At 31.8% G+C, this 19,962-nt stretch overlaps 1 protein-coding gene across 7 annotated transcripts in view; it reads right to left on the minus strand.

Moving 5' to 3' along the window:
• The window catches only part of LOC145245897 (attractin-like protein 1), a 320,643-nt gene that overhangs the window by 179,191 nt on the left and 121,490 nt on the right, over positions 1 to 19,962 (minus strand). For all 7 annotated transcript variants that reach the window (XM_080107633.1, XM_080107632.1, XM_080107630.1 and 4 more), the window contains exons 6-13: positions 19,835 to 19,934; positions 16,200 to 16,428; positions 13,604 to 13,787; positions 9,296 to 9,450; positions 8,709 to 8,793; positions 8,104 to 8,168; positions 3,747 to 3,887; positions 2,750 to 2,868 (exon numbers count right to left, since the gene is read on the minus strand). In XM_080107633.1, coding sequence (XP_079963759.1) covers positions 2,750 to 2,868; positions 3,747 to 3,887; positions 8,104 to 8,168; positions 8,709 to 8,793; positions 9,296 to 9,450; positions 13,604 to 13,787; positions 16,200 to 16,428; positions 19,835 to 19,934 — 1,078 coding nt within the window. The remainder of the gene's footprint in view (positions 1 to 2,749; positions 2,869 to 3,746; positions 3,888 to 8,103; positions 8,169 to 8,708; positions 8,794 to 9,295; positions 9,451 to 13,603; positions 13,788 to 16,199; positions 16,429 to 19,834; positions 19,935 to 19,962) is intronic.

Here is a 19,962-nt window from a genome sequence, read left to right on the forward strand (position 1 = left end):
TAACTAGGATATTTCAAATCTAACAAAGTTATCTTGATATTTTAATTAAACTCAATTAGTATTTAAGCTAACATTAAACCGACTCCAATAAGCAAATTTTCATTTGCCGTTGTTGTACAATGTTATTGAAACTATAACAAACTTTGATGGTTCATTCAAAAAAATGATGTAGTCCCATCCAAGAATTGATGTGAAAACATTTTTTCGATTATAATTAACAAATTAAAGTCAGCAACTCGAATAACTCATTTTTAATTGAAAGCCAAAGTTACCTTCCATACAACTCTGGGACCCTATCTAAAAGGGAGAGGCGCATGATAGATGCACTAGCCCAGATGTGGCAACAATATTCCATGCATGGGCAAATGATGGTCTTGTAGAGATACAGGATACACTCAAGTGTGAGTAGTCTTCTAGCTCGATAGAGGGAACCTACCTTTGCAATGTCCTCACTGTATCTGTTCCAGTTCACATTGCCTGCGAATGTCAGGCTAAGGGATTTGAAGGAAGAATTCTCAGGTAGGGTGTTATTTGTCATGGATATTGGTTTGATAGGCGTCTTGTAATTGTTAAAGGAAAGCAGCCTAGTCTTACAAACATGAAATTTTAACCATCCATTTGCGGCTCCATTCCATTATGGTCTGGAGGTCATTTTCTAACGATTCTGCCATCGTCTTAGATTTATGTACATCCGTTCTCCCCTCTGCTTTATAGAGTGTTGTATCAGCAAACACACGCATCTCAGAAAATATTATCGGAGAGATCGTTTTTGAATATCAGGAATAATAATAGTCCAAGGATCGACCCCTGAGGCACTCCAGCATTAGTGTTATGCTGCTTGGATGTACATCCATCAATGACAACCTGGATAGTCCTTTTGTTTAAGAAAAAATTAATTATATTTAGTATACATCCAGTTATACCATACGGTTGAATTTTCTTTAGCAGCCCTTTATGCCAGATTTTGTCAAAGGCCTTAAATATATCAAGGGCTACAGCCCTGGCTTCTCCCACCTTATCTAGTGCATGGTATATGCATTCAGAGAGGATTTAAAATATCTGCAGTAGAATGACATTGCCTAAATCCATACTTTTCTTCAGAGAGAAGATTTGCTTTGTGAGGTGGTGGGTTAGTGCTTGATTAATTAAAGTCTCAAAGATTTTAGCGAATAAGGGACGGAGATAGATAAGGCGATAATTGAGAGGGTCAGTCCTTCACCAGAATTCTTGTACACTGGTAACACAAAGGCCATCTTCCAGCTATTAGAGAAGCAAGATTCAGCAAGCCATTTATTGTAAAGCTTGGAAAGTATGGGGAGGGGGGGGGCTAGCTCAGCTAAGCATTTCTTAATATAGCAGGGATGAGATCAGGCCCAAACACCTTGGAGGTGTCTAAGTTTTATGATATTGCAGACATGAGAAGGGGTGATTTTTTACATCATCTAGTGTGGTTTCAGTCCACAAAAGGGAAATTTGGGAGGGAGTTATTTGATAGCTCTAAGGTGGAGTTGGATGCAAATCATTGGGCAAGCAGTTCACCTTCGCGGTTGCTGTGCATGCGACCTTCTGGTTGTTGGATAGTAGGGGAATTACCAATTGCCCTTTATTCACTACACTATTATAGAGTTCCTAACTTTTGCAGTTCTATGCATTCCCTGGTTATTTCAGCATGCTTTCTTTTGGCTGTGTGTGTTTGGGTTGAGCACTTTGTAAATATATTTTCACCCGACGCGTATTTAAAAGCGATTAAGCGAAGCCCACTATTAATTTGTTTGTAAACAAGCTGATGGTTCGAGCACTGTGTGACGGGAGGGTGTGGATTTAATACATACTCTAGGAGAAATATTTACGGCACTGATTCGTAGCCGAATGGTGAGAGCTGCCGACTGTCAATGCGACAGTTGTAGGTTCAATCCACGGCTGGGGAAAGGTGTTTGTCTAGCCGCACTGAAGAGTTGTAATACAACGAAACAGTACTGTATGTGGATGACTGTATATATATATATATATATTATATATACACACACACACACACACACAAAATCTTACAAATTCAAGTGAAACTGACAATCTCGTTGAATATGGTAATTAAAAGAAATCTTCCTTTTTAAATGCCTTCATTACTATCAGCTTTGTCCAATTTATACTGCTTCAAATAGCATTTTATTTGAAGATGCACAGACTGAAAGGATGCAGTGTAAGAATGTCTTCTTGTTAAATACAAAGTACAGATATTTTTTTCACAAGTTTCAACTGCCAATTTTATGCATATTTTAGTACTTTATCTGTCAGTACTGTCTTGAAGACAGCAACTATATTTTTTCAGATTAATTGATTACTAACAAGACACAGAAATTCCAGTTGTATCTATCCATTATGTATTGCTGTTTTTAAGTCATTTTATGTACGTCCAGCATGAGCACAAACCATATTGTACACTCCCCACTTTTCAGTTCAAAACAAAACATGTATCAAACTAATTTGGTTAATGAGGTTTCAAAATATATCCAGTTATGGAAGTATATCTAGAATCCTTGTAAGAATTTGCAACTCATTTCTATTCTATAAACATCTAGCACAAATGCAGACCTTGTAATATTTTATTTTATAAAGTAACCTTATTTTATGGAAGTAAACTTTTCAGCAAAATATTTGATCTATGTAAGAGTTCAAAGTGGGAAGGGGACGACAAAGATTTTTTTTTTTTTTTTTTTTTTTTTTTTTAAATATTTCAAAAACTGATACTAACTAATGTACTCTTTTTTGACAGGCATTGATCCAAAGTCAAACATTTATTACTGCACCATCGGCAATTTATCGAGAGGCACGTCTTGCAATCCTCAACTAAGTGGCACATGCTGGTGTTATCTGGAAAAAGAAAAGAGGGATTTATTAATATACATAAATATATGGTGATCCCATCCAACCCACACAAAAAATATGAAATTGTTAAAATTCACAATTCTTTCTGTAATACAGCCATATTTGGTACAGTTATGATGTAAGTGTATCTTATTTCAGGAATAAATGGACTTAGAGACAAATTCAGTTATAACTAAATGCTATGGCAGCTATTGGTGGTAGTTATGGCCCCCAGACTCATGACATACTTTTGCTAATATACTTTTCGTTAATTATGACACTGAATCTTGGTTATTACTGATCTGCAAGGACACATCAAGTACAAATAAACTTGAATCTATGTTTACCTTGTTCAGAGTTTGTCACGAATATCCAACAGTTTTTTTTTTTTAATCACTGTTGGATCATAAACACAAGTAATGTGATTTAGGTAAGACTTTTCCATCTACAATTTTCCAGTTTGTCTAATTTTCCTTTAACTTTCATTTGATCCAACACATTTAGCAGCCAAAATTTTTCAGGTTTTTCAATTCAAAAAGTTAAATTTTTTGTGGTGTTCAAGTAACTATTTGAGTGAACTTTTTTTTTTTAACCATTTTTCAATGACAAAGTTCTTTGTGAAAGTCTTATTAATTGAGCAAATGGATCAATATAAATTTGTCAAAGAAAACTAAAATTATTTGAACATTTAGTTATTAATTGATAATGTAAAAAGTAAATGTTTGAATAGGTAATAGGGAAATCCTGAAATAGAAATTTAAACCGGATATCAAAGATTAGATCAATATATCAACTATTGCAAATGGGGGGGGGGGGCACTTGATACCTACCGGAAATGTCAGAATTGAGGAAAAAAAAAATGCAATATGCTGTAGTATACTCACTGGTGTTATTCAAACACATGGAACTATTCTTTCTATCAGATGTAGGACTTCGAACAATGCACGCGCCATTTTCCCAAATACAAGGGTTTCCTGTGCGAGAATTTATGCAACTAGTCTCCTCAGTATATGCTGAACAATTGCCTGAAAAATAAATTAAAGGAAAAAAGCTTGATGAAAAGCAAAATAGTAATAATTGTTATCCAATAAAAGGTTTTATTTTCTGCTAATCTCTCGTATGAGAATAGAAAATGCAGATTGCAATGATTATATTTTCCAGTAGATTCATTTTTAATAGCTGTTTCTTCATTTATCTAGAGAAAGGTTTACAAGCATATCTTGAATTTTCTAAGACAATGTTTCATTTTAAAAATAAAAAAAACTTTAACCAATTTTTCCCCAATCTACATGTTCACCATTATTCCAAAAACTAATATATTTGATTTTATCAAAGAAAAGCAACAGTTATATCCCTCTCTCTACATCTTAAACGTTTTAGATTATTTTATTCATAATGGCTCATTTAGCATAATGGTTACAGTGTTTGCTTTAACATATTTACATGCACTCACTGATGTTGAGTTCCTAAAAACCGAATATAAAATTTAAGTAAAATAAGATAATCTGGTGTTGTGGGTTAGATGCAGAACAATTCCTCATTCAATCCTGGGCAAAACCAGACTTTTTCACTGGTTTATTTGATTTATCTGTACATCCTAGGGGAGAGTTAAGGTCAGATATGGATTTAATGAAAGTGTTTAGGAGAATAAACTGGATGTGTACTTGTACACACAAGCTTTCAGTCTTTATTGTTAACCACTAAGCGACTGTCACCCTGCCAACTGAAACTCATGGTAAAAAGGCAAAGAGGGAAAGTTAAATTCATTACAAATCATGTTTTATTTTTAAGTCACATTAATGACGCAGAGGAATAGATGAATCAAAGTCAGTAAACTGTCAGCTAAAAAAAATTTTCAATGCTTAATTATTTTTTGCATAATGGGGCTTTATGGACAAATTCACCTTTAGTTGACCTTTGAGAGCTAAATATTTTCATTTAGTAATAAAATAGAAAAGTTACTAGCCAAAAATCATTTCACTAATTAGCAATACATATGGACAATAAAATACTTTGGATAATCAGATTTCTAAGCGATTCTACTAAAATGGTCATTTTAAAAACCAAACACTTTAAATCTGCAATATAACTTGTGCTCAGAAATGAATTTATTTTCAAATGAATTAAACAATAATGTACATTATATATTTTAAGAGTTCTAAGCAAATAAAGTGATAACGTTGAAGATAAAACAGCATTTTCTGTGAGGTTTTGTAAAGACCGCCCCCACGTCATTTATAAATGCTTGTACCACATTTGTATTAGGAATTGGTCATGAAATTCAGAAACTAACCAGAAGATATGTCAACAGTGTGGGGTATCCAAAATACTTTTGACCAGTGTTCAAAAAAGACTTCAACATGAAGAGTATTAAAATTTTTTTAAAAGTTTTCTTTGGATACCCACTGTTAAGTAAATCAATCTTTTTACTGTTTTTATCAATTAAAAGTATCATTATGTTTTCTCTTGTGGTAGATAGCAATTTAAAATGATACCTGGGAAAAAAATCGTTTCTATTGGAGTTTATAAGGCTGTCTTGTATTAGTAGCAACAGCAATGGTATGACTAGACTTATTTTTATTCCAGAATGAATCTTTTTTAAATTGAAAATATGAATATAAAAAAAATGTTCTTTCCTGTTTAGTTAGAGCTATTCAGTTATCAGAATATATAAATTAAAGAAATCTACCAGTCCAGGATTATCAACTTTGAATTTCTCACATGAGAAATTTAAAAATATCTATATGCTTAAAAAGACAATAAGCTTTCTAAATGTAACTTGCGTGCACTTTTATCCATTGCACTAGTTTTTAATGCTGCTTTGAACAATCAAAATGTGAAACCTGATTTTCTTTGGTTCAAATGACTAAGTCCAGTATCCCTCCTCCATTTAGCCCAAAAAGCCCCCAAGGAGCATCAAATCCTGGTGAAAATGAACAAACGGTGTAGTTTTAGGCCATAACATATGTAAATCCGAGTTCTGCACAAAAGGACTAAGTCCATCATTTAGTAGCATATTCTGATTCCTTGCACAAAAATAAACATGGCAAATTTCATTGCTTGATCTTGTTTTAACAAAGATAACATTATTGAAAAAAAAAAAAAAAAAAAAAAAGTAAAAAATCTAATGAAACGCATATGGTCTTGAAGAGGGAAAAAGATCCAACTGTGCAAGGAACAAAAAAGTAATAAGTTTAATTTTAACCTGATTTTTTAAATTTTTTAAATTCTTTCTTAGTTCATTAAGCTTTTTCTATATATGCCATTATTGAAATATTTTAAACCATTTCAATTTCTTCATCTACTCTGATGTTATGAATCAAACAATTCCAGGTTTTGTTTGATTTTCTAATTGTCTAAAATTATTTTTCTACCTTATCGATTCTCATGATACTTGGATATATAATTTAAAATGCGATCGTTACATAGGAACCATTTTTTTTTTTTTTTACTTGAAAATCAGTATTTTGTGTTATAATGTAAAATAACTCAACCAGCTATGTAAATAATAGCCATTAAAGAGCTGATGTCACATTCAGCGACAGGAGCCATAAATACATTGAATTTGGTTTAAATTATGTAGTAATAACATTTTTCGGAAAATTTATGCCCCCACCTCACACATGACAAAAAAAAAAAAAAAAAAAAAAAAAATGTTGAGTTCCCCAGACAGAATTAATCGTTTTGGCCAATTTTTCGATATTTTAGATGATAGATTAGAACAAAATTTATGCAAGGAAATTCATGAAATGTTTATGCAAGCGTTATATGCTGGTATCACAGGTAGCTCATTTTTGTATTGAAGTAAGAGTAGGGGTTTAAGTTTTGTAAAGGACATTTCTTTCTTCCCTATACAATTGTTAAATTTAACTTTCAAATCCTTTATTGGATTTGCTTTCTGCCTCGAGAAATTTCTTAATGTGAGAGTTTTCAATTGATTGCTTGTTTTATTAATATAATCATAGATTTTTTCATACTTAAATTTAGTATTATCAACAAAATCAATTTTTCCAGTTAAAGTTGGACTAGCCTGACGGCAAATACCAATACATAGTTTTTTTTTCTATTATATTGAAGCCAGGCAAAAGTTAACTTGTTTGAATTTTCATACAATGGCTGACTTTCGTTTGTGTCATCATTACTGTTTATCATTTGAGGCATTCTTTTGAGTCTCAGTTTTATTCAGCATTTAAACTGTTCCATTTTGCAATGAAAGCCTGTATCAGATTTAGTATTGTTTTCTTCGTTGCCATGTTTCTCAAGAAACAATCTGTGCATATTTGAAAGATGATTGAAACATGAAACTGAATAAAATTTACAAAACTCATTTTCATGCGGGTTGCTGATTTTATTTATTCATTATACTTCTAAAATAAACTATTAGATAAAAAAAACTTATAGAAGTCAATTTCCTTAATTTTCAAAACCAGTGCAACAGTTTTTGCGCGATGCTCATTTTTACGTAATGAAATGTGTTAAATTTTAATTTTTTTCTAACTTTAAGAATGAAAATTTTTCTATTCATCCAAGGTTTTTAATTTCGCAAATTGAATGGGAAATTTTATGCTCTTTCGACCAAAATAAAAATTATTCACCAGAGAAAAGTCTCTCTTCAACTTTATTCCTCCCCATATTAAAATAGACAAAAAATAAAAATAAGATTAATGATTAAACTATAACAATTTCAAGATTAAAGAAATTAAAATGTATTTTTTTTCTTATAAATATTTTCCTGCCATGGGTAAGATTACCCATGATGTTAAAAATTAAAAAAAACTTTAGGGAAAAATGTTGAATTTTTTGCTAAAAACATTAAAATTTCATTTTTTTTAAATGTTTTTTTATTGTGCAAAGTTTATTTGCTTCATCAGGTGAATATTTTAATTCCAAAAAAAAAAAAAAAAAAAAAAAAAAAAAAAAAAAGTAAATTTTTAAGAAAAATTTTATGCTTGTCAACCTAAAAAAAAAAAAAGCAAACATTTTGATCAGTTATATCATTTTAAGTACAGGGATACAACTCAATTCAAATTACTAAGATTAAAATCAGCTTTGTAACAGATACAATTTACTATTAAAAATGATTTTTAAAAAATTCACATGATTTTTGGAATATATTTCCGTTCTGAGATGGGTACATGCGCCATGTAAATTTTTCTGTATTTTTTAATTAGGTTAAATTATGAACACCCGCATTTTGTTTTTTCATAAAAAAAATGAAAAAAAATAGAATACGTAACTTACCTGGGATGTATTTTACAACATCGTTTAACATTTGACCTTTGAATCCAAGGAAAATGTACATCGATCTGAAAAGGAGGGAAAAGGTTTTGACTTGAAAACATGTTAGAAATTTCTATTCATTTCAGTTTTTATGGAGTTTTATTTATTCAGTGTTTATTTACATTGATCTTTTAAACAACTGCATTTCAGGTGAAAACATTATGTTCTTATGTCGAAGTTATAGATTTCAAAAACTAAAATGATCCAGTATAAAAATTACAAGTAATAAAATTTATCAAATCATCCAGTTTTGTTTTAATGTAGAAAAAAAAAAAATGCTTAACCAATTTAGTATGACAAACTCCCATATCCTTCAACTTTAAGGATCTGCCATTTTTAAACCAAACTTAATTGTGAAGGATTTTTTTTATTTGAAAAAAAAAAGAAAAAAAAAAAAAAAAAAAAATCAATCTACCACATCTACTGGATCATTTTGTGTAATTTTTGGAATTTATACAAATTTTGCCACACAAAGTTTTCACCCAACATGCGTTGATTTAAAAGATCAAGGTAAACAAGTACCATTTACTTTTTTTTTTTTTTTTTTTAAATAATTTAATTCATACCCATTATGTTCAACTGTACTATGCCCAAAGCGAGAAAGATCCTTGTGAAGATATGGTGGCTTCAGATTGTACCAGCGGTTACATTCTGAAATAAAACATGTGTAAAATTAAAATATATCAATTAAAAAATTGAAATATATAAAACAAAAATTAAAATAAAATTTAAAAAATAATAGGAAGAGATTGAAATTAGGCACATTTACAGACAAATTAGATTTGTAAAACTATTTAACTTTTAATAGTTTGGTTTTAAAATTTCCAAATAACTGGGCTTAGGTGCTTCTAAACCAATGAATTTCAGGTGAAGACATTACGTACTCACACATATCGAAATTAGTACGAATTGTAAAAATTGGGAAAAATGATGGCAGACCATTAGTTTAAGTCAAGGGTTATCTTCCTTGATAACTTCCACATTAACAAAACTGGATTATTTTAGTATAATTTTTGGTATTTACATTGATTTTAACAATACATTTTTTTCACCTGAAATGCGTTGATTTAAAAGATCTCCAATCTAGACGAGCATCTGGTTTATTATGAATTCTTCCTAAACAATAAAAGCTTAATAGGGGTGCCACACTTACTGATGTCATATGCCATGAAGTCTGGTGAGTAGCATTTGGCCCACATATTTGCAGAGGTTTCATTGTGTGTATTTCCTCCAAATGTAAGCATATAGCCATTAATTAATACAGCCGAATGTAGAAACCTTGGAGAACCACTGCTATTTAAAATACTCCTGTTTAAAAAAAAAAAAAAAAAAAAAAAAAAAAGTTTGAAATAAAAATTATATATAAAGCTTTAAAAAGAAATTACACACAGGTAAAATGTATATTATATAAAGGGTAGTTGTCTGTATGTATGAGTATGTCTAGCTAAAAGTTAAAAACTACAATACAAAGACTCACAAAGTTAGTATATTCTTGATCAGCATTGTCTTGGATGAACTTCTAGAAGTCAGAAAAATTAATTGTTTGGAGGTCAACTGTTCCAGGTTTCATCAGAAGGTTAGTTATTCAGCCATTAGTATCTTACAAGTTAGAAAAGCATTTCATCCAAGGCATGAAAATTGTTAAACAAAATGTTTTTACTATAGGCTTTAAAAATAAAGGTACAAGATTCAATTTGAAATTTATTTATCTTCAAAGTGCACTTTTATAAATTTTACAAAGTAAGGTATAAACACTTGATTTAAATTGAATCAAAAAATTACCTTGGATTTATTTTATGTAACGTACATTTTGCTGCAATTTAAAAACATTATCTTTCATCTAGCAATTAATGATAGGATATAAAATTTTCAATGATTTTTTTTTGATTTTTTTAAAACTTTTATCTTATCTTTTCAAGATTATATTTTAAAACTCCTCTCAGTTTGTATTTCTCACACCACAACTCATTTTTTGCAACCTCCTCTTTGTAATACAGGTCTGAATGAGAAAATCTGAATTTTTTTTAACAAAAACTTTAAAATAACTTTTAGATTTAATGTTTTTAAACTTCTTTCAGAACAGAAAATCTTTAAAATTTAATAAGGAACATATTTCATATAGGTTTCATTAACAAATATTCAGTACATAACGAAAAATAGAGATGAAAATTTCAAAAGGACTGTAAAACTGGTCACGGTTGAGAGTAGTCCACACCAGCGAAAGTCTTTGTTATTGTTATTCTATTATTATTTAAAACATTTTGTGTCCTACTCTTTCGTGCGAGGACTAAATGACATGCATTAAAAAAAAAAAAATGCAAAAATTTATTTATATATATATATATATATATATATATATATATATAAAATGAAAGAAGGTAGGGGAGAGAAAAAACAAAAAGATGTTTTAGTACATTACTTTTAACATTCATTTCACTTTATTTTTATGGACCTGGGCAGTACGGAGTAGCCCTACTAGTTTGATAATGCAAATATAGTTTGAGAAATATACATTTATTAAAAGAATGTAAAATAAGCCATAATCAAGATTTTATAAGTCAACATAAAAAGAAAAGGTAAATATTCTCTACATTTTCAACTTGCAGTTTATTTTAATTATTTTGATAAAATGCAGATATGAATAAATTTAAGTCTTTAGAAAAGTAAAATTCTTTCTCTTATGTTAATTTTTTCCCGGCTATTTTAAGTTAGATTGCTATTTTTAGTGATGAGCCATTTATGTTGACATTTCAAATTTCAGTGTGCGAACTGCACACACAATTATTCGCAAGGAACTGAAGATGCGCAAGATTTATGCGAAGTTGATCCCAAGGGTACTTGGAGAAGATCAGACTATTTGACCAAAATGGGCATCAAGACAGTTCCTCACCTTCCCTATAGTCCAGACCTTGCTCCCTGTGACTTGGTTATTCCCTAAGCTCAAGGAAAACCTTAGAGGCTGTTATGAGACAATTGGGATGACACTCACATAAGAGGACTTCCATAGGGCCTTCCGAAAGTTGTTTAAACAGTAAAATAAGTGCATTGCAGTCAAAAGAGATTATTTCTAAGGGGACTAGAGTTTCATGTGTACTATCAATGAAAATGCCCATATGAAAAAGTCTGGAAACTTATTTCAGGCACCTCATAGGAAGAACAATTCTATAGGAATGAGTATTTCAACTAATCTGCTACTTTACCTCTACGACTAACAATGTGTCAACACTGCTAAAAGATGCATCATCCATATTTATTTAGGTTAAAAAAAAAAAAAAAAAAAAAAAAAAGACAAATTTCTGACATCTGCACAACACAATGTGAATTTATTTATTCAGTACCTAGTTTCTTTGATCGGATGAATACTACCATGACATACCATCAAAACCTATTAGCATTTGTGTTGATCACAAAGACAAGATCTCCGTCTTCAATTTTGTAATGGCATTGTTGTGTTCATAGCAAATACGATTTTATCATTTTTCAAGATCAGCATAACTTCGGACATGGTTGAATCTGGCCAGAACGATAGTCCAATGTAATATTTTTGTTTTCATAAACTTTTATCAACTGCGTTTGAAGTGATAGAAAGCAACAATGAAGGTTTGAAACATTAATGTGCGATACTAATTAACATTTTGTTTCACCTATCTCTACAATCATATAAATGCAACTGTTCATTCCTTATAGACTCCAAAACTGAACAGATTTTCTTTAAAATTTACAAAACTTTAGTTTGGGAGTGATCTTAGTTAAGAATTGTCTCAGAATACCCCTGATAATCAAACCCATTATTTTAATTCATCATCGGTAAAGACATTTTTTCCATGTCATCGCTTAGCAACAATGATAGAACAACGGGCCATGAAAATTCTACTGTAGGTAAGTTGATAGTGTTTTTTTTTTGTTTTTTTTTGCATGATGTGGTTTGTAGGTTCAAACTCATGTAAATCTTTTTTTTTTTTCATTAACTGCAAAGAATCTTATAAGACTTGAAAATTTACATGTTTTTGTTTTTTGCATGATGTGGTCTGTAGGTTCAAATCCCCGCACGTAAATTTCTTAATGTTTTGTTAACTGGAAAGAATTTTATATAAAATAATTTTATAAAAAGAAACAGTAGGTTCTCTAGAGTGCGATGTAGAAAACATTTTGGTCCAAGTTATTGCAATTTCATGGATTTCGATGACAAACATAAGAGGGAAATATTTATCGATCATTCAATATCAGGCAACGTCTGGTCTCCCAACTAGTTTATCATTAAAGAGACATTATCCTGAAATATTAGAAACTAAGTACAATTGTGAATTGTTACAAGGATAGAGGAGAAGCACTAAAGAGATGCAATTACAGAGAATTAAAGTTGATAGATCGGTGGGAGAATAATTAAGTCAGACAACTAAATGAAATGTAGTTTGTCTTTATGCCTGAACAAAGTACCAGTGGTGATATATTTATTTATCCAGACACAAATATAAGGAAAGTACCTTAAGAACCAGTATTTTGCTTTTGTGGAAAAAGATTTTGAGAGTGTCAAGAGATGTTTGATGGGTTCTGAGTAAACTAGGGGCAAACGAGTGATTGGTGAAGCAATATACAAAAATGCTTGCAATAGAATTAACAGCACATTTAATGATAGCTTTAGTGTTAAAATTGGACTACAGCAGGATGCTGTACAAAGTATATTGCTTTTGTCTTAGAAACATTATCTAGAGTTTGGAGAAGTTGTCTGGAAGAGATGATGTATATGATTTAGTACTTTCCTGTCCAGTGAGGGTTGAAAACTGGCACTGCATAGAGAGAAATGATACGAGAATGATAAAATGGATGTGTGATAAGAGTCTTAGATCTGCTGACCTCGGAGGAAGATTAAATTTGGACAGTATAGGAAGATGTATGCAGCACAGAAGACTGATAGATAGCCAAGACGCTTAGTAGATTTAGAACAGTTTAGGTAGCAGGTTCAGTTCACAGGAAAAGGGCAAGAGAAACCTGAGCAAAAGCGATAAGGATCACCTTAAGACAAAGAAAAAAAAAAAAAAAAAAAAAAGTGCTAGTTAGAATTTCTAAAAACTGTCCAATGCATACCAACAGGCAAAACAGACGTTAAACTGAATATGATGAAATCATTGTAAACCTTGGGATTCCACTTTCCCTGTTAACAGAGTTATTGTTCAATTCAGAGGGACAGTACTAAACTCTCGCCTAGGTTAATCAGGACCATCTCCACACACCCCAACAGCAATCTTTGTTATTAATCATTATAAGGATATCTATTTTTATCATGTTTGTAGATTTGGTATATTTCAAACATTTTATAAAGTGAAGATGCAGATGCCACTCTACAGCATCTTTGATATGTGGTCATATGTGAATCATAATGTGTGACTGTACATCTGCATATTTGTGAAGAGAGACACTGCAAGAAGAATGCATGCTTAGAAAAAAAAAAAAAATCCATTACCAATATCGTCGTCTTGGGTTGTAAGAATACATTTTGTCTGTAAGATGGTTAGAAGCAGTAGTGACAGAATGATAGCCGCCGTACACAAAAATCAAGCCAGAATCCTCATCGTAAACGCTAGAGTACCAACAAGTACTTTTCACCATCGCACCAGTTGTGTTGGGTAAAATCCAACTTTTGTTATCTACAAAACAAGTTTTAATTTAAGTTTACTTTTAAATTATCTTAAAATGGCGCAAAAGAAATTATGAAAGGAAATATTAACTCAAACTTGATCCATATATTAAAAATAAAGTTCTATGTAGAATTTTGTTTTGTTGCTTTTGTTTAAGTCTACATTAAGACAGCTAAAAAAAAAAAAAAAAAAAAAAAAAAAAATTGGGAGATGCTCGAAGAGGCTTAACCTGAAAATAAAGCATAAATTAAATTTCAATTTTTTTTTTCTAAACAGAAAATTAGAAGCAAATTTTCTTTACTATTTTGTGCCAAACCTATTTTTGCCCAACTTGTTAATTAAAATAAAAGATAAGAAAGCTATTATAAATATACCAACATAGGTACTAAAAATCTACTCAAATTGTTACATCAGCATTCACCCTGGTCAGGTTGAGCCAACTTCACATTTCAGCCGTTGTAACATCCAATCCCCTATTTTCTGACAAAGCAGAAAAGTACTAGAGAGTAGGTGGCATGTAGAGGTTTCAATCATCTCATAATATTCATCATTCAACACTCATTAGCCATTTTATTAACTCTTATCCTCGAGTGGTTTTGAGTCTCATGACAAAAAAAAAAATTAACTGAAAACTATCTTTTCGAACTATGAAACCTGTACAGAATTAATCCTTAAACAGGTAGAGTGTTCTTGTTTCATCAGTCATAAGGTAAAAACATCAATTTATTCTTTCTTATTGTCTGTATTTAGGATTGACCATTCAACTTGCAGGAAACTACCACTGAAAACTAATTGATAACTAACATGTTGAACAGAACTCAAATCTGGTTCCACCTAAAACATGCACAGCAAGAACTCTTTCTATGAAGAAAGAGTCTCAGTGTGCCAAGCATCGATAAGTTTTATTAACAGAGCTCTTTTGCAAGGGTCTTCCCCCTCAATTGAGGAACATTACCATGAGACTACTGCCTCACAGATTACTACTTGTCATCTTTGAAGAGCAGTATTATGACATCTATAATATAAACCCTACCTGTCTGTTTAAATGCACGTTTGTAGGTCTCACAAAAACTTTCAACAGGTGACAGATTTACACGAGATCGGTATCATTTTAAAGTTCGACCCTTCGGACGACAAATATCGAAACATTGGCCCAAAACATTAATTCCTTCACCCTCAACTGGGCACTATTCTAGCAAATATTTTTGAAAGTCATCGTCTCTTTGATTGTCTATCCTTAATTTAAACCTACGTCACTTCCAGTTGATTGATGGGTGCAACAGCTAATGAATCACTTTTTTGCAGTTGCAATTTTCCTTTTCTTTTGCTCAACCAACACCCTTTGCATCACGGGTTCAAGCCTGCCTGCCTACTACAACTAATCTAAGGGGGTAGCATACTCTTCAGTTATAACCAGGTAGCAGTCCTAAATAACTTGCAATTGTATTTTGGGTGTTGCCTGCACTGAGGATTGAACCTTCAGAAGAGTGCAACTTACAACAGAATTTTACCAAGTACTTTAGTCAGTCAATAGGTCTAATAATTCAAGGTAACTTCATAACTTTAAAAAGGCTTTCAGTCAGTTTTAATTTTGAAATTGAATTTTTGTCATTAAACAGACATTACATTGACCTTTTTTTAAAAACATTTATTTTTATTAACTATGCCATAAAAAACTGACATAAATGCCACTCATGGAATCAAAAAATTAATCCTTTCTGCAATCCAATCATATTTGGTACAAATAAACCAAAGTCTATCCCTGACTTGTCCAAGTTTCAATCATGAATGTTCAACAGGCTTTAATTGCTGTGCAATGATATGCTCATGTGCACTTCTGCCCTGGTACAACCATTTTGGCTGTGATGGCCTGCTTCACTTCAGCAATAGTTTGAGGATTGTTTTCATAGACATTATCTTTGAGATGACATTGCAAATAAAAAAAAAAATTGGGGGGGGGGGGCTATAGTTCGGCAAGTGTAAAACCCATTCAGGATCACATTTTCTACCGATTAGACAATCACCGAAGTGTTCTGTTGAAACAACTGTTCATTCCTCACATCTCTTCATCTGCCCAAAACTTACAGAGCATTCCACAGGACTGTATTAACAGTAAAAACAGATTGGACATTCATGACCAATACTTGGACAAATTAGATCCTAAAGGTTATTTAACCCTCATCCCTGAGTGGCTTCCGGGCCTTGATAAGTGGTGACCACTGTAAAAAAAACAAAAAAACAAAAAAAAACAAAAACAAAACAAATATGGCTCAATTGAAGAAAGGATTGTAGATGTTATGAATAATTCCATTGTAGCTCACCTTGTATTAAGCAAGTTATCTTAGTTTGTTTTTATTCTTAAATGACAGCTTTTCAAAAGCATTACATGAAGGAGGAGAGATCTAGGTAAAAATGACTTACTAAAGTGGAATTCTTGTACAAAAGGTAGGAAACCATAGACAGGACTGTGGCCAAATAAAACATGCATTACTCCGTTCACAACGTGAGCAGCATGTCCAGACACAGCAAGTTGTCGGTCTTCTCCAGTAGAATCTCTCACAAATGTCCAAGTCCGCAAACCGATATGAAACATCCATAATTCATTAGAGATGTTGTTGCCCACAACACCACCATACATGTACAGTTGGTTCTGAAACAAGATAGAAAAAATATATAATTTTACGTTATGTTACAGCATGACGGACAAACACTTTCAGAAATTACAACTTAAAATTTTTAGTTGAAAAAATTTAGTTTAGTCGTTTTGTTTTCTGGAATATGAATTATTTTTTTTTTTTTTGATTAATGCCAAATTCAGTGATTTGAAGAGGTGGGGAGGGCTTAAAATGGTTTATATCTTTAACTATTTATTCATGGTTGCCAAGTAGTTAATGGACTGAAAAACTGGGTATTCTTAGTTTGAGTCCATTTCACAGAAGCACTTTCAGTCTAACCTCCCAGAGAGGGGGTAAATAAAATAGTATTTAGTGTGGTTGTTTTGTAGAGAATTGTTTTTAACTTTGTAGAACATGATAGAGTCTTGCAAAGGCGGGGGGGGGCATCAGTGTTTAGTGCATTTAAGTCGAGCAGATATTGGGCGATTGGAAGCAGGTATGTAAGTGTTAAAAACTATTTCAACTTAAGATTAAACCGAAGTGGAAAATTCCATTAGAAGCTAAGACAAAACTGACTACATGCCAAGGTTTTATGTCATGGACAGGAAGTCTGAAGAGATGCATAGCAACAAGAACAGCAAAATCTTTTCTGCAGATGAACTGGTTTCGTTTGGACATCATTTTTCAAAGCTTTGTCTTCTAATCATTTGTCACTCAAAATAGCAGACAAAGAGAAGCTGACAATGTGTAACTTTGTAGATTTTAAAAGAACCAAACATAAGAGCATAACAACATTGAACAAGTTATTGGCTTTTTATGGAAATTGCTCCAGATAAGGCATGAAGGCACTTGATGTAGGGAGCTAAAAGCAAAAGATGATTATCGTAAAGACATGACATAACTATTGGCCTTAGTCTTGAAAAATAAAGGTGAGAGGTAGGAGGAAAACGGTCAACGGGAAGAGTTCCACAAGCTTGCAATTCTTGGAAATAATCTACTGGAATAGGAAGCCGTATTGCAAGGAGTTATCAAAACAATGAATTGATGGAGACCACTAGACAAACAAGTCAAACGATCTAACATAACTTGGCCTTCGGGACAAGATTAAAGTATAGTATCTGTTCTTCAGATGCTGCACTTCAATTTCTTGTTCTGTTGGTGGAGAAATCCTTCACGACCGAGACAATTTTTATTTTTGTTCCTTTTCTCCACGTTAAAAAACGACCTTGGTGCCTAACTGTCCTGTGGGGAGGCATTGTAAATAGGAACAAGTCAAACGATCTGGAACAAAGCGAGGAATAGCTCAAATAATTCTGAATATCTACCATAATAGTATTTCTAAAAAGATTAGCAAGATCACAACTGTAAGATAAAGGCTGCAGAGAAGAAAAGGTAGGGGTGGGCACTTAAATTAGATATGTTTCTGCACTTTACCAAAGATTCTCAAATAGGACAAATTCAGTCCATATATGACATTAGGTTTACAATGAAAAAGATTGAGATTTTCATGATCACCACAACCATCACCGAGAGACATCATCCACTGAGCCATGTTCATATTTACTAGAGTAGTTTTCCATGAACATGTGATCTAAGTTAAAAGGATTCCACTCTTATTTGTCAATTTTGTATGATGAAAATTCTAACATTTCCCAGATTATACGGACTTTGAAAATATATTTAAGTTTATAGAATTCAAACATTTTGAAATCTATCATTTTTAATTTTGCATTTTAAGTTTGGAAAATTATCTCCAAAGAGGTAATATTTTAGATGAAATTTGTTTGCATCACTTGACCAATAGCAAGCAAACCCAATCAAAATATAAAACCTTAGAATCGATTGAATTTCTAGGATATCTAGGTTAAAAGTTCAAAATCAGAAAAAAGGTAAAGTCACACTTGGCAATAACTTTGGTTCTGTTCATATTGTATCCAATGAAATCCTGCATCTTAGTTAACCTTTAACAGTTTAGTCCAATTTTTCAAATTGGATAACACCATGCAAAACTTCAGCTAGATTAGATAAATAGATGGAGTTAACATTTCCATGGCATGATTTGGTGAACCATTTTTTAAAAATGGTAACAGTCCCAACACCTTGTTAATTTCATTGCAAGGAAACAGAAGGAAAACTCAATATACTTTTTTTTTTTAACAAACGCCTTTATATCTAATATTTCCAACACATTTTTTTCTAAATATTTAAACAGTTCATTTCTCTTTCTATGGCTGTGTGCAACTTTTCATCTCTGCTCCGACGCTACATACACATTTCTAACACATGCTCCTTTCATGTCTAATACCACTCCTCCGAACATGCGTGTCCTTTTTATCTGACATCACATCACACACTAGCCCCGTCATTTGCATATGATTGCTGTTGCTAATCCAGCATCAGTGGCTGTTATGCATTTAATATTACAAAACGAGTCCCAGAAAAGGTTTTTGCTCATATTTACCTCATTAAGTGGAAGTATACAGTCTCACAATTGAATTAGGTTCTTGTTGCATCAGTAGTTAGCCAGGGGTTACTGATAAAATTTAACTGGCCTGTTTTGACTACTTTTCTTTCTGACAAATTTATACACTATTGTCTACAAATTTATTTTTTAAAAACATTTGTCTATATTAAAAAATATATTTTATTAAAGTTGGGTGAAATAAAGTCAGGAGTGAACTTTTTCCAGAAATCAGAAGTTTGTTTTTAAGCAGATTTCCAAGTCAGTATTTTTTTGGTCAACTCTACACAACCAAACATTCATTCAAACCTTTTGAAGGTCCAATTTAACATGCATCCCATATTGTAAAGTCTCCACTGAAACTCGGTTTTTATTTCTAAATTTAGTAATTCAGTATTTTTCCAAGAAATTAAAGTTACAATATCCATATATGGATGTTAAATTTTCTTAAAACAAAAGATTATGAAAAATTTATGCATGAACATGACTTGTACATTATCTGTACCAACATTAGCTCAGCAGAGTTCAGAGGTTTGCAGACGTTATTTTCTTAACAGTGGAATTTTGGTTTTTTCTTTGTACAAATTAGTTTAAGAAATCCTTTGAGAAAAATCGACATTTTCAAATGTATATTTTGTAATATTTGCTGTATATATGTGCATTTTTTTAAATTTTTGTTACTAAATGTGAAAGTAGTAGTGACTGGTTGTGTACCTTCATCTCAACTAAGATGCTTGGACTGTTTTAATAAAAATACTGCTACCATTGCCTCAGTGGGTTGGCAAGTGGAAGGGTATAAAAAAATTTTTTGCTTCAATGAAATGCCTTACAAATTTGTTAAATTTCAAACTGTAGTTTGACTATTGGAATCTTGTGAGAAAGATCAGAAGATCTGAAATTTGAGAGAAGACACCTTGACTTATAGTGTGTCCAGCAAAAACACAAATTTAACTCGGGGGAGGGGGTCAGTATAAACTTACCTCAAAAAGAACCACTGAGTGTCCATGTCGAGGCTGTGGAGAAATATCAGTTGATGGTTTAACAGACGAGTCAGTCCATTTTTCCTGGGTTAAGTTGAAGCTAAAATACCAAGAGTTACTAATTAATA

This window comes from Euprymna scolopes, chromosome 23 (genome assembly GCF_053919585.1).
Source record: "Euprymna scolopes isolate OS-2025 chromosome 23, ASM5391958v1, whole genome shotgun sequence".
Lineage (NCBI taxonomy): Eukaryota > Metazoa > Mollusca > Cephalopoda > Sepiida > Sepiolidae > Euprymna > Euprymna scolopes.